The sequence below is a fragment of the Columba livia genome, chromosome 12 (genome assembly GCF_036013475.1).
Source record: "Columba livia isolate bColLiv1 breed racing homer chromosome 12, bColLiv1.pat.W.v2, whole genome shotgun sequence".
NCBI classification, from domain to species: Eukaryota; Metazoa; Chordata; class Aves; order Columbiformes; family Columbidae; genus Columba; species Columba livia.
Genome location: NC_088613.1, coordinates 2,331,519 through 2,347,108, shown reverse-complemented (window position 1 = coordinate 2,347,108; position 15,590 = coordinate 2,331,519). Strand labels below are relative to the sequence as shown.

Sequence of the window (15,590 nt, the reverse complement as noted above, 5' to 3'; positions counted from 1 at the left end):
GCAGGCCCCCTTCAGACTGGCACAAAGGATGGAAACTCCAGGGAAATCACAGGAAAAAAGCAGGATCGGCTCTGACACTAATATCAATGGGCAGAAAAAACATCCACCAATGCGGGGGGATTCTTTCTTACTCTTTTTCTAACGAATCAGTAGGTTTTCCCCAAAGAAAACTTCAGGTGTTTTGCGTATTACATTATTAATTTTCATCTAAATGGTGGGTGGCTAGTTCTATAAAGGAGAGTCCCTGAGCTCTGCATTCGGTTCTAAAGGCAATTCTTGAGAACGGCTGCACAGAATCAGCCATTTATAAATCCTTGCTCACGGACTGAGCCCTTCTGCCCGAGGACAGCTGTGATCAGCCCCTGCATGACTTCCCCCTCCACGGGCACAGACACTGTCCCTCGGCGATTGTGAACAGAAGACGGAAGGATGTACCTTGATTCTCATGTGATGCAAGGGTGCAGAAGCAGCGGGAGCACCTCCCTGTGCAGTGCCAGCTCCAAAGGAGGGAATAAGCTGTACCTCATAAAGACACATAACAGCAAGGGGGCTTCCTGCATGCTGAAGGGCTCTGAAAGATGCTGCACCTTTAAAATGGTTGTGCACAGCTCAGGTGTTTTACAGGTAGACAGAGGAACTGAGATACTATCAGAGCCCAACATCCGGAAGCACCAGCAAAGCGGTTGTGTTGTTGGCATCAACACCCAAATTCACCCTCTGGACTCCTGGCTGGCAGAGATCAGGCACACGTGGGGTATGACCCGTCTCGGTCTGAAGCCAATGTCTCAGGTACGTCAGTGTGACACCCTAAATACATCAACTCATCTCCACTGCCTGGGACAGGAGCTGGTGGTGGCTGCCCCACAGCAGACACTCATTATGGACATCTAACCCTTGGGCAAGGCGAGCCCTGCCCAAAGTGCCCATAAACAGCCTCGGTCTGGGCAACCAAAGGGCTGGCCAGGCCTGGCCATCCCCGCTGGGGCTGCAGGAGGCGAGACAGGGAAATCACAGCCCACAGGTTGACACCAGCCTCATCTGCCAGCAATGCTGTCAGAAAATGTCACTCTGACAAAGAGGATGTATTTCTGTGAAATCAAGTCCAACATTTCCAGATGTTTTTACCAGAAGTGAAAAACAGTTTGGCATTTCTGTACTATTTTTACTTTTCATAAGCCATCACTGGTTTGGAGAGTGTCAAAAAGGAAGGTGATATAGAAACAAAGCAAAATAAGGTCCCAGCTCATACTTAGGCAAATCTTGTAGCACATTCAAACTGCTCTTTTTCCTACTTAGAATAAAACACGGAATTTCAAAGTGCTACAGCCTGGTAATCCCATGTTTCAAACAGCTCTATCAGACATCCCAGGTGGGATATCCCTTGGAGTTCATTTCCCCGCCAGCACCTAAGCTCCTCTGTACAACCAGAACCCAGCAGCCTTGCCTGCCAACTGCACCCACAGAAATCAAGACCCAGTACTGCACACGGGCAGCGTGTATTCCTCTTATTTGTTTGATCATCTTTCCGTAACAACATTTCTCCTTGGAAAGTCACACCATCCCAGGGAGCCTGCACGGTAATTACACTGTGCCTTTTGTGTTCTCCAGTTTCTTAATACTGGGGTGCCAAAGAAGTAACTCTACCCTGTCTTTGTTCTCTTTCCCAAAGAGACTTTAAAAGTACAAAACAAGTAATTAATGTCAGATTGTTAATGACCTATCACTTTGAGTCTGACTGGAATGAGCAAACAGAACGGATTTAACATCGCAGGTGCAGATCCAAGGACAAAAACCAAGTGGAAAAAGCCCTTTATCCCTTCTCCTCTTTTCTCTCTCTCACATGTACTCCTTTTCCATTAGGGCAGAATAAAATCCCTTGGACTATGCAGATACTCTTCCTAAGCATTTGCGCTGTCTGGCCAGCACCAACCACTCAGGGTAACAGAACAAAGCATGGGCATATTTGTGAGCTGAAAATGAAATACCAGCTTTAACCTCCCAGAAAAGCTTTAGATTCATAGATCCCCAATGCCTTTGTTTGGGCACCAGCATCAGCAACTGCAGCAGCATCCCCCAGCTGCTCAGACAGCTACACAGGCTTTCTAAAGCCTAAAGCTGCTTGCTCGTACTACTGTCCAAGTACCAGCACCCAGACAGGCTACCCACTGTCTATGTAGGAGGCAGAAGGACTGGAACCAGGGTATCACCATTCCGTTCCTTCACATTCGAGATGCTGTGCCAACATCTGAGGATGGTCAGGAGAAACAACTGTAATTTCTGGGTGAGCTGGTGAGGCAAGTGGCCCGCTCAGAGTCTGTCTGAGCAGAGGACAGTTCTGGCCTTTGCCTCATGCTCACATTGCAAGGCCATTTCCCTCCCCGAAAAAGGAAACACTCTGGAAAGCCCATGACTCCAAAAGGACAGTTAAGCATTCAACCAGTTAACTTCTAGGACAATGTCATTCCATGTGGCAGAGAGGAGATAATCCACGAGCAATGCCGTGAAGGAGACCCTCACCTCTGCCCTGCTGCACAGACACAAGCCCCTCTCCCCCAAGATGTCCTTACAGGCTCCCCATGAGAACAAAGGCAGCGTCCACCACCTCCTCAGCATCGAATCTCTCTCCCACTCAAGAAAGGCAAGACTTGCCTACAACTGGACTTTGTACCACTGATCACCACCCTGAATGAATGCACACAAACAGCCTGAAACCGCATCCTTGTCTAGAAGCACAAAGGCTTTCCCTGACCTCGCTGTGACTGGTTGATGACGGCTCGCAATTAATTCCATTGGCGGCATTTAGAAATATCCAAGCATTTTTTTTTAGCATAAGAAGACCGCTCTGCCAATGGTGCTTTGCTGTTTGCTGCCACAGAGATCGCTTGCTGGGCAGACTGTGGCTCTTCTCTTTCCTACTGTCTCCTCCATGAAAAACTACAAATCATTTGTTTATACACACAAGTGAGCTAGCCAGATATCTGAGACTGGAGAAACTTCCACTTGCTGCTAAGATTTCCTTTCCTCATACATTTTAATAAGGCACAAGTTACTCTGAAAACCTGAAAAGATCTATAATAATGAATGATAATCCTCCACTATTATTTGAGTTGTTTCCAGTATTCCAGACAGGAAGACGCTATCTATTCAGTTAATTAAATCTAATTTTCTATAGTGCTTTTTGCAAGGGTAATATTTAACTTGAGAAAAGCAACCAAACAAAACAAAACAATGTGGGGGGGAACCAGGTCGGATAGCTAAGGGTTTATATTGCAAGTACTGTGTGTAGACACCAAGCCCTCAGAAGTGACAGGTATTGAAGAGAAACTTCAATTAAGAACCTCAACATCTTGGTGAAATGCTTCTGTCAACACAGCAACCTAGACAGGTACATATCCACAGACTGACCCGGGAAGGGAATAAATTATTTGTGAAAGATACTCCTGTACTGACTGTTACTGGTATTCTTAACTAATTACTGGTATTCTTAATTAAATAGAGGACTGACTTAAACATCATTATGGCTGGAGTCACACTGCTGCTTGTTAATAGGGAGCCATTGACAGTAAAAAGCAGGATTAAGCTGCACAGAACACTATCTTTTTGTCTTTTTACAGTAAGACATGACTTCTGTTTCAGACAGTAGCACAGCACAGAGGGGCTGCTGTCTGAATCACACAGTGATGGAAATGAATGGAAAAAGGAGAGAGAATATAATCACGTAACTGTGTTTTAGCACAGAGAATACAATAGGAGTGGAACAACACACACGGCACTTCCTCACAAGGAGAGCATCAATTACCTTTGGACGCTTCCATTCAACTTTCCTTGGTGGCGCTGACTGATAGAAAAGGGACTCGTCCGAGGCTGGAAACTCGGGGTCTTCGAAGAGCCGCCTCTGCTGCACACACTGCGCTTTCAGCTCGTGGTACTTCTGGTCTCTGAAGAGCTGCACTGATGGAGACATCTTTCTGTCTAGATAAGACGAATATTGGCTTGTGCTAATTATTAAGGCTCTTTAAAGTCCACAGATGATACTACTCATTGGTCTTTAACATGCAAGCATATAATTTGCTCTAAACAAGATTAATTACTCATTTCTGTTAAAAAAAACAACAAAAACACACAAACAATTATAAATTATATTAAGCAGTAAACTAGAAAACCACAAAACCCAAGAAGATATTAAATATTAGGATAGTAATTTTGGCTGAACAGAACTCTTATCAGTGAAGACATTAGAAAGCCCAGAGAAGGCACAAACCCAGCGTTTTGTTCTGTCCGATTGGAAAGGTAGCAGAATGGGGCTTGGCTCTCAGTCTTAACCATGTGCGAAGGGCTGGACCATCCTTCTGTCCTACATTCTTCTTCTGGCCACTAACGCTCTAATTATCTACTCCAACTCTTATGCCTAAAGAAAACCAAAACCAGATTTCTACAGTTGTCTGTCTTAAATTAAGTGACAACACTTTGGCTGGTATTGTCTTTGAACTTTATATTTCAGGGAACTGAATTCCTAGAAGCAGCAAATATTCACAAATAATTGCTGAGAATTAAAAAAAAAAAAAAACAAAAAACAAAAAAAAACACAACAACAAACCCAAACTCACAACAACAAACTCAAACAATTTGCTCTCAGGCCTTCATTCCCAGAATCATGACTATCTGACCTGGCAAGTTTACGGTCAAGCCACAGAGCTCAAAAGAATTTCGTAAGAACATTCTACGAATCAGAAATCCTCTGGAGAAGTCATTCAGGATGGAATCATAGAATCACTTTTGTTGGAAGAGACCCTAAGGATCATCAAGTCCAACCATAACCTAACCCAACTCCAGCACTAAACCACATCCCTAAGAACCTCGACTAAACACCTTTTAAACCCCTCCCAGGATGGTGACCCCACCACTGCCCTGGGCAGCCTGTTCCAACACCTGACAACCCCTTCCATGAAGAATTTTTTCCTAATATCTAGTCTAAGCCTAGTCTGAAGTCTTGGGCACATGAACGGTGCTACCTCTGTTTCAAGAGAGGGAGTGGAGAGAAAATCAGAACTTACTCTGTTTGGAACGTTCCAGTGCATCAACTACTCTCCTCCTCCTTCCTGCCACAGATTAGAGATGTGTCTCCCGTTCCTTGAGTTATCTACAGCAATAAAGACAAACGCAGGTTTTCCTGATGTCAGATCATGAGATTTAAACAACACGCACGCGTGGGAGCGTGGCATCACATTATCTAGCAGCCTACTTGCTGTGCCCTCTTGCAGTGACCTCAGCTCGTGCTCCTGGAGCCACTTGGAGCTCAAACTGGATGAGATTCCACAAATTAGATACAAACTAAACCAAGACAGGCACAAGTCTTTCCAGGCACGCAAGTGAGCACAACGGGAGAAATACAGAAGAGTAATGAGGAGCACTTGGAAATGTCAAATTTACCATAGTTTTTGTTCTTGCGGGGGAAAGTACTGTGGCCAAAATAGTCCAGGGATGGTTTTAACACCCTCTTTCTCTCTCCTTCCACTCACTCCTCTCCCCCTACCTACCCCAAAATAAATCTTATGGTCCTTCAAGGATGAGAAATGCTGCTCTAATGCCTTCACCCATGGGAATGAGGGCAGTATTCAGGATTGCTCTTGTGGCCATTCCTGCACCCATTCCAAAGCCTCCTAGTGCCGCTCAGAGCAATCTACCCACAAGATCACCACCTGATTTCTACCAGCACAATCTTACACAGCAAAGTGATAGGAGGAAGAACCAGTTTGAGACTTCAACCATCCAAATCTTCAGATGCCAGCTCATTCTCCACCCCTTCTCAGGGCAAAAATCCAGCAATACGTTTTGCATACATCAGGGCTGTAATGACTTTGAGTCAAATCCTGATGCTGCTGGAATGGATGGAAAAATTCCTATGCCTTTAGCCAGACCAAGGCGTCCCCTTCCACAGAGTCCCTTTGACACTGTGTTATCCAGCTTCAACAAAACAAAACTACATTTAAATGAACTGTTCAATACAAAAATAGCTCACTGATATTATGCCATTTTTTGCAATTTCCTTTTTCTTAAGGGCTATTTTCTTCCTAATTATCTCCCTCAAAAACAAGTCACAAGCCATCTCACTTGGCAGATGGCCTCCCAAGACACTCCAAATAGCCTTGCTTCCCCCCCACAAACCAGTTTTTCAAATCGAAGTGCAGAACAATTTGTCAATTATAAAAAGATAGCTCAGCAACAATTAAAGAAAAAAGTTTGGCTGATTTGGGTGGGATATAGATGGGATATAGATTACTTCATGACAACTGGCATTCTTGCTTGTTAAAAATCCCCCACAAGCTGACATTGTAAACCAAGCCTATTTGCAAGGTATGCTTGCTTTTCAAATAGCCCCCTGGGTGATAAGGTTTCCAGCTGTCACTGCCTCATTCACAGAGATAAGTTTTAATGACCTCATTCCCCCACCCTTTGTCCCCTCCTATCTGCTGGACTGGAACGCGGGTCCTGCCAGGATTAACACCCCATGACACAACAGCAACGCACGGAACGCGGCCACAAAGCACAGCCCAGGAGACACCGAGCTCTGGAGCTCAACCCAGGGCCCATCACCATCTGGTGAACCAGCAGGAACCCAGTCACACAGGAACCCAAAACCGCTCTTTTTTCCTCTACCTGAAGGCCTATAATCAAAACACGATTGCATCCTATATTTTGTTGGAAATTTTTCAGACTGCTCATGATGTACAACTTATTTGCTCCATTTTAGAGGTTTGAATTGTTCTAAATAAATCCACTCTTTTCTAATTAAATAACTACATCTTAATTTAAAATGCATTATTTATGTCTATGAACTCTTTCTTTTTTATTTTCTGGGTTTGGAAGATGAACTTTTGAGCCAAGTTCTTCTCTTCTTTCTTGGCTTCAAGCAGAACACAGCCCTGTATGTTCAGCTTTTAATTCTGAAAAGGTTATCATCCTCCTCTAACAAGTTCTATCCATGAAGACCTGTAGTTACTTTCTTCGGGAGAATGAGTAAATTGCACACCTGTAATTCTTGTTCTGTGGAGAAACCATTACATACAGATCTTCCCTTATCTTCTCACTCTTTTACGATGGTCTTTCTTATCAATTTATTAGGAAGACATTTGTACATCTAGAAATGCTCTTTGGCTTATATTTATCATCTGAGTCTTCCACTGTGATAGGTACTTCATGCTCTCAGTAGAATCTTTAAAACCTTTTTTGAATGGTCTCTTTCGAAGCGTGCTCTGTCACCTGTGTTAGATCATGAACACCCAAGATCTGTATTTAATTCTACTTTTGTACAGTGAACACTCCAGGTGAGTATTTAATATGCCTTCACACATAAAGAGCAGTTTGAGCCATATTTTTTTTATGCCAACGTGAACCTCAGCTAATGATTCACTTGTACCCCTATTCCATACGCTAACTCACCTCATAGAAGCCTCTTTTTCTTGTTGGAAAGTCCACAGTAAAGAATGCAAATGCATTTTCTATACAATAGCTTAAAGATTTGAGGCTGAGGATGGGGGACCACAGCCAAGCCCCTGCACTGCTGGGCTTCACCCAGCAGGACACGGCCTAACCCGTCACAACAACAGGCACCTGCCTCCCACTCCAAGGTTTATTTTTGAAGCCAGTTTTTGGCTCTCAGTTGAACACTGAAGCTCCCAAACTAGGAGCCTCCCCTTCCTCCTTTCCGGAGCCCCCAGTGCACAGCAGTGCTCTTCCCCAGCAGGCTCCGCTCCGGCTGGGCTGACACAACGCACGCCCATGCAGAGGAGACACCAAGCACAGCTTGGCAGCCGCTCTGCCACGTGAGACAGAGCGAGGGCTGAGAACCACGGTCCTAAAAATACCGTCCCGCAGTTCAGAGACCCTGTGCTGCTCTGCAGAGAGAAAGGGACCCCTCCAGGAGAGGGACGGAAGAGAGAGGAAGGGGGGGGAAAGCCTGAACAGCTCTACAGGTCAGCCATTCTTCTATTTTTGGTTTATCTCCCTGAGCACATACAATTAGAATTTTGCTTTGTATCTTTTCCAGCCTCTGGGCTGAGCTCCCCAGGGCAGCACAACAGCTCCACAGCCAACCCAAGCACCACAGCAATGCCCCTTGATACCAGCAGGAGCACAGGAGGCCCCACATCTCTCAGCTTTCAACCACTGAGCTTTAATGTCTTCCTCTGACCCCCTCTTTTTCCAGCAATATTCCTATTTCGATCAGAAAAAGGATTTCAAGCAGAACAGGGAAGCCAAGCCAGTGCAGGTCTCCTTTTGAATCGGGCTCTACTCATAGGGTCCCCTCCTCAGCCTGACAACAGAAGCATTTCATTTTTACTTACAGTTAATACTCACAGACGCTTCCCCCTGTCGTAACCAGCAAGAGTACGGCTAAATCACATTCAGCACAGTGGCAAATACCAGCTCCTGGTGTTATTTGCAGCCTTAAATTAAAGGGACCTTCACTTGAAATCCAGTTCTTCACAAGAGCATTAAGGTGAGCTTCAAGTATTATTTCTAGCAGTATTTCTCTTCACTCACATTTTCCTGTCTTAGCCTTTCTCTTCCCCAGCTGCTACACTGAAGATTCACAACAAACAAGACCGACCAACTGTCCAGTCTGGCGTGTGAGGGAAACTTACACCCTCGCTATTATTAAATACGCAAAGTAAGTACATGAAAACTAACAGAAGAAGTCATCTCTTCCTAAACCATTTTTATTACTCTGGGTAACTAAGCGACATGCAGGGTGAAAAAAGTCAGAGAGAGAAGTTATTGCAGCTGCTAACCAAGCGCACCGCTCGCATGCCAAAGCATCACTCCCTCCGCATTCCCGCAGGAGGAGGACGGCGCAGAGCTGCGCTTGCCTTAACAAAAACCAGCACTTGCAATCCCAAAGGCGAACGCTGCCAAGCAGCTGCAGGGAACCCTCTGTTCTAGATCAAACTCCTCCTCAAGGCAGAGGCTTGGCACGCTGTAACACATGGATTTTATCACACACCCCACTTTTCTGTTCCAGTTGCAGGACTTAAGATTTTTTCCATGTGCAGCACCAGGACTAAAAGGCAAAGTGCATTTCTAGCCAGTATTTAATACCGTGGTTGAACACAGCGTTGAACATGAAGCTGCTTCTTCCAGAAAGCAGATTCTGAAATCAAACTGTCCAAGCTCAGGCACATCCCAGCCTTGGGACAACATTCCTGTCGCAGGAGCCCCCAGCACAGCGTGTGCTGTGCTCTGAGGCAGCACCCTGCTTCTAAGACTGTTATCCATCTGCAGATACCAAGCTTGCTTTTGTTTCATGTGAACTGTAGCCTTACCAATAATAACAACCAACACCTGGTTCTTGGGTTTCTCGTGTGTAACTGCACTTGTGTGCCTGTCTTGTCAATGCACAAAATCTCCCAGCTCTAGACTCTGTTCTTTCAATACTGACTTCTCACCAAACCTCACAGCCACTGTTTAGACTGTGACAGCAAAACAGAGACTTGAGTATTTAACTGTTTGCAGATGTAGTTTGGCATTTTCCTAAACATCTCTTGCTCCGAAGCAAGCTGCAAGTTTGGAGCAATCAAATCAGTGAGAGCTTCCAAAACAGTGGCCCTGCAGCCAAAAGCTTTAAATTACTCTGAACTGGTTTTCTGTAAAACTAATTAAAGGCACTTCCAGGGCTCCAGCTAGAAAAGGTTATTGCCTTCTCTTCCTGTGCAGAATGATTACAGGTCCTTACAAAGCAGTGACTTTGCAAATTTCTATTAAGAGCGCAGGAGAATTTTAAGCAGCTGAAAAGCTTCCACTTCATGTATGCTGCGGGTTTGTGATCCTGGCTGTTCCACTGCTGCTAACGGATCAGAAGCATCACTGCCCATAACACAGAATGTCACTACTGGAGAAATTTACTCATTCCAGTTCTTTAAACAGTTCAACAGATTAACTGCACTGGGAGTCTTTATGCTGGATTGGGTGTCCCCTTTTCTTCTGCATAAGCTGATATAAAAGTATAAAGCCAGCACTAAATCTGTATTGTGTGGAAATGCAATTGTGTTAGTAAGAGTGTATTCAATTTGGATGAAATTTGCTGCACAGGATAATTTAATACTACCCGTCCAGTATTAATGACCATGCTCCCAGGGCTCCTGAGTTGTTTTGGGCAGCAATACTCTCTCTGCTGTGATGAAACACCAAGTTTTATTGTGTGCTCTGGGGTACCATGATTGCACAGCATTAGCTCTTCTCTCATCCAGCTTTTGGATTTTTCAACAAAATAATGTTAATTGAACTATTTTATGGCCTCTGTAACTCAGTACTTTAATAGGCATATAAAGGTTTCTCTGTCCTAGCTCAGCTCAAGAATTGGCTAAGGGAAGGAGACATGAGCATTTCTCTTCTCATAGCAAGAGGAAAGTGCCAACATTGTTCTGCTGTGCAGTTTTGCCATACTTAGCATTAAAATTGAGGGAGAAAAACTCACATATTTTTGTCTCAGAATATCTGCCCATATCCTGTCACTTCTGAGCAGAAATGCTGGGAAGACTAACTGGACAGCAGGAACAGGACTGGCCACAATCTGTTCGCTTTCATGGACAGCATCAAGGATTGGCAGAAGCACCTGCCTACAAACCAAAGCTTTACTATAAAAAAGTTAGTCGCAACACTTGTATTGCAACATCATGGTGCTTAACCAGGCTTTTCTTTCAGTCTCATAGGGACAGAGAGACTTTCTGTAGAACTTGAGCTGGGACCCAGAATGCAGTTTGTACTACAAAACCTGTCCCCAAGCAAGACAGCTCAGGAGGGGTGTGAGTTCGAGACCAAACTTGCCATTCCCTTTGCCCAGGAGCCTCACCAGGAACCCTGCCATTGATTTTCAGAGTTTGTTCCCTCTCCCACGTCTCTTCTAGTCAGTCGCCAGTGAGGTAAAATGCAAATCCTTCAGGACGGGAGTGCTGGAGTTGGGGCTCCTGCCCTGCCAGCGCTCTGCAGCGCTTTGGGGTGGGAGGTGCTGGTTAACCCCGTCCCACAGCACAAAGCGCAACTGCTCCAGCATTTGGGCACGAACCAGGGCTGGGGCTGGACAGGTGGAACAAACACCTTACAGGTGACTGTGCCCAAGGGGGAAGGACTCCACCTGGCAGAAGAAGGCTGGATTTGTAGGGCTGATGGTCGGGGGCTGTGTGTGATCTTTTCAGCTTGAAAATGGAGCAAAATCAACACAAGTGTGTGCACGGGATTACTCAGTGGTACAGTGCTGATTTCATGGTCAGAACCGATCAAAGCCTTGGCAGGACGCACTCAGAGAGGGTAAATCCTGACTTCAGTCTCTCTCTCTCCTCCTTGCCATTTCTCTGAGAGTTTATCCCAGTGTAGCTGCTTGTGATTTAGTTTTTAACCATTTTCTCTCTCCCCCTAGGCAGAGGCAAAAGATTTAAAAGGAACAGAATCAGCAGCAGAGTTTTGCCTCCAACTGATTGGCTTCCAGGTGAAACCTTCAATGGTTAAAATGCTTAAAGATCACTGCAGAGACAGAACCCCAGGGCTCCTTGCCTTCAGTCCAACTGAATGCTGGAAGGACCAGGCTCCCAGGCCCCCTCCCCTGCGCCCTGTGGCAGGACGGGCTGGGTGACAAGGCTGGTCGCCCAAGGAGAGCCCAGCGGCCCAACTCCACTCACAGCAAGCAGAGAATTACTTCTCTGTAAGTGCTCTCAGGCACATGCTGCCCAACTGCCTTCACCCAAACGAGAAAAGTGGGGTTTTCTGCAACTGTGTTTTGTGTGGCTCTTGGTTCTGGCCACATAAAACAAGCAAATTGCTGGAAGACGTCTTGTACCAAGGCCCTAAGGGGCTCAACTCACTTGGCAGCTGCAGCTGGAAATCCACAGAGCATCTCTGTTGTACTGAGCATGTATTAGGGGCACACAAAGTCCACAAGCTATAGAATTATGTGGCACTCAGTTTAGGCATTAAGCAATAGCTCGAGTCATTTTTTCAGACTACATCTTAGCCTTAAGGCCCGATGTTTTGCCTCCATCCCCACTGCAGATGCTGAAGCCCTTTGCCAGACCTCAGCCAGCGTTCAGCAATTCACAATCTCCGCACACCTGGACTCGGGGGGTCTCCGACTCCTCCAGCAGCTGGCGATGGCACAAGGACAAACATACAGCACTACAGGTCAACACGGGCACATCTGCGTGCACTTGACACGCAAGATTAAAATGCAATTGCCACTTGCTCTTCTTACACTGCCACTTAGGACTCCTTTCACTGAAGAAACAGTCTCAGGCTGTGTATATTGCATGGGGCCCAATCTGAGTACAGCTTGATCCTTTAACTAAATTAACACAACATCTCTGTTTTAGGTAAGGGCACAAAGTGGCTCTGGGATACGTTTTCAAGGCTATGGAGGCAGACAGGGTTTTCCAAAGAGCACAGGTGTCTGCGTGCCTGACCTTCAGTGGCTTCCCCTACAGCCTCAAGACCAGAGAAATGTGCAGCTAACTACAGAGAGGTACAATTCCAGTTGTGAATAATAATAAATTTAAAAGTAATTTAGCATTGTACATGCCAATTGTTACAATTAACATTAATCCAAGTCATGAGATATATAACAAGCTCTAAAGAAAACGCTAACAGCCATGTCAGTTGATTCCTTCCAGCCAAGCTTTTATGCCGAAACCACAGAAAAACACTTTATTCAAAAGTCCAGTATCACTCCATTCTGCCTTTTCATAAAAGTTAATTTTAAAAAAAAGACCATGACTGCTAATTAATGGGTAACTCCCTACCAGGTCATTCCATTATTTTATGTATCCATTTATCAGTTATTTTAGACACAGTACAAAAATCTCACCTTCACAGGAACAACAACAAAAGTAAAATACCCACTCAAATTTCACAGTGAAAGAATCTACAGAGAGCACTGACAGTACTTTAAAAGCTCAGAGACAGTATGGAGAATGAAATTATACGAACGCCGAGATCAAGTCACACTCTATCAGTCTGGCCCCTTACTCAGTATAACTGTTAACAATGCCAGCAGAAAAAAGGCTGGCGTTAGACTGGTTATCCCAGAAGAAATGAGAGCAACCATGCTTTTGCCATAAATCACAATGAGCACTTGGCTCAGAGTTCGCACGCAGTCAAGATGCGACTTTCTGAAAGAAATGTACATTACTGCAGCACACAAAAGCATTTTCTCACTGTGCTGGCTATAGCGCTCATTACTAGTAACACAGAGAGTTTCCATGCCGGTGGCAAAGGTGCAAATGAAGCAAATCTCAGTTTCCAGGGTACCTCTGGCACTCACCTGGCCCAGGTCTGTCCCAGCTCTTGACACATCAACTCCGAACAACTCCTGAGAACAAACATCCCCCGGCTTCTTAACCTGAAACTCTCTGGACTGTACCAAGATCACATCACGCGGGGGGTGTGTTTTGGGATGACCCTTCCAGTGGTGAGTCCCAGGGACACCAGGAAACCTCCCAAACTGACCCAAAACGCGGAGCCTTGTTTATTCCCCATAAACTGTTTGTTAGCTGCTGTTGTGGCTGTAACTGTGAATGAACTTTTAAAGGAGATGAGGCGAGGCTGCTTGGCCAGAGTTGCAGGTTTTTTTTCTATGGAAAACAGGGCAGATTAACGCGCACCATGAAAAAAATAAATCATATTCCTTATTAGGCTGCATGCTGTTCCTCACTTGCATAAAGCCAGTGTCAATGCCTCTGCCTCAGCGCGTCCCTTCCGATAACAGCCCAGCCAGGGCCATTACAAAATTCCATTTGCACCAGTACTTTCAAATATTCTCCCCAATTTGCTTCCTCCATTTAGTCCTTCTTATTTTAGCATAACTGTTCTTAAGTTTACACATAGGTCCATTCCTTCTCCCAAACCCTACTATTCAGCAAACCTCCTATTCGCCCAAAGGAGTTTGAATCTCGGGGATGAGTTACATACAGAAAGCACTCTGAAGATTAAGTGTTAAGTAGTACCATAAATTTCTGTACTGCAGGGTTCGCTGCAGGGCTGTTTGCTCTCCTAGGAAGCACTTGCCCAACTTCCTTTCAAAGGCATGCTGAAATTTGGACAGAAAGTCCCTGGAAACTGCCACTACAGTTTTAGTATTTAATGAGTAAAAAAGCCCTACATACTAAAGCCACGTGTTTTCAATTCATGATTGAGTAAGCAGACCAGAATTTAAGTCATAATAAAAAGCTGACATCCACCTATATACACCACGCGCACCGCGATTCATTTGCGCAGCTGAGGGAAGAACATGAAAAATTCCATGTGAACACAACAAAAATTCTACTTTTTGCAAGCTGATAATAAATATTCACAGTTTATATAGATGTGTTCTCACAGTAGCTGCCTTTTATCCAACATGGAACACACCCATGAGAACTTTTTCGTGTGAGTATTAAATCTGGTGGCGTAATTGTGTGCAGTTTGTCTGGGCTGAGGAGGAGCTTTTGCTGGAAGTCTTGCCAGAAATAGGAGTTCCTTTAGATGGGCAGCAAGATGAGCCATGCAAGCACCAACAAACCAAGGGCAGCAGACAGCTCTGGTCTCTCTACAGAACCATGGCAGAAAATGCTTGTAAATCAGTGGGCTCTGCCAAGGCATCCAAAGAGACACGCTCACATGTACTGCTGTGGTATGGAAAGAGGTCTCACTTACTGCAGACAGTTGAACCTTACAACAACATACCTGAAATCCTTGGATATTCCCAGCAGCCTTCAGCCTCCTTCTTGGATGTTTCCTGAGAATCACCATCACCACATGCTCCTCGAGGCTGGTTTACATCCATGAGTGCGCCGCATGTCCAGGTGTCCTGATCTCCCTGTTGCTGTCTTGCACAGCCTGCTAACACCCCCAAAGCAGTGACCCACCACACTCTCCTCTGCTCTAGACTTAGTGCTTTCCAAACCTGACTCATGCCTGCACCCTCAGCAGAGCCCAGAGCCAGCCCTTTGTGTAATGACACAGGACAAGCAATCAACAGAACTGGCTCATTCACAAGGCCATGGTGCCCACACACCTGTACACTGAGCACCAGCTCTGCCCCCATGCCCAAAACCCATCTGTACCTCCATAAATACATGTTCTCCCCTAAAAGGGGACATCCTGCCATCTGCACAACCCTGCATCCACAAGCACCTCTGACACCCTTCAGTCCTTGAGTCACGACACAGGAACCCCCACCCCCCTGCAGCACACGGTCTAATCAGTGCCGTGCCAGCTGTGCCTAATGCAGAATCACCCACAGCTGCAGAAAGGACACAACCTGCTACACAGCTGCCAGAGACTGCAAGGGGCTGCTTTGGCCCAGGCAGTGTCCTCTGGCTCTGCCTTCCTGGGTGCCAGCAGCAGAAGGTCTGATGGCAGGAGACACAGAACAGCTACGGGCTTACCAGGGCAATGGGCAGCGCTTCTGAACGTTATTGAAATGGTTAAGAGGTGTCCCAAATAAGGATGCCAGGGGTTATCACCATTTAATTGTGGTTACTAGAATAAATAAACTGTAGTGATCAAACAAGAAGCTGTTCCTTTGCAAGCAACTTGGCTCTTCATGCCAAGCAGTAAAAAGGCAC

The 15,590-nt window shown here is 45.5% G+C and overlaps 1 protein-coding gene across 18 annotated transcripts in view; it reads right to left on the bottom strand.

Annotated features, from left to right (window-relative positions):
• The window catches only part of CAPN6 (calpain 6), a 64,909-nt gene extending 50,184 nt beyond the window's left edge, over positions 1 to 14,725 (bottom strand). For 14 of the 18 annotated variants that reach the window (XM_065077239.1, XM_005511830.3, XM_065077241.1 and 11 more), the window contains exons 1-3: positions 13,307 to 13,539; positions 5,055 to 5,140; positions 3,800 to 3,972 (exon numbers count right to left, since the gene is read on the bottom strand). In XM_065077239.1, the coding sequence (XP_064933311.1) occupies positions 3,800 to 3,964 (165 nt within the window). In that variant the 5' untranslated portion in view covers positions 3,965 to 3,972; positions 5,055 to 5,140; positions 13,307 to 13,539. Of the gene's footprint in view, positions 1 to 3,799; positions 3,973 to 5,054; positions 5,141 to 8,345; positions 8,814 to 13,306; positions 13,540 to 14,706 lie in introns of those variants that run through there. The other 4 variants (XM_021300295.2, XM_065077238.1, XM_005511828.3 and 1 more) reach the window with 4 other exon arrangements.
• Positions 14,726 to 15,590: the final 865 nt, after the last annotated feature.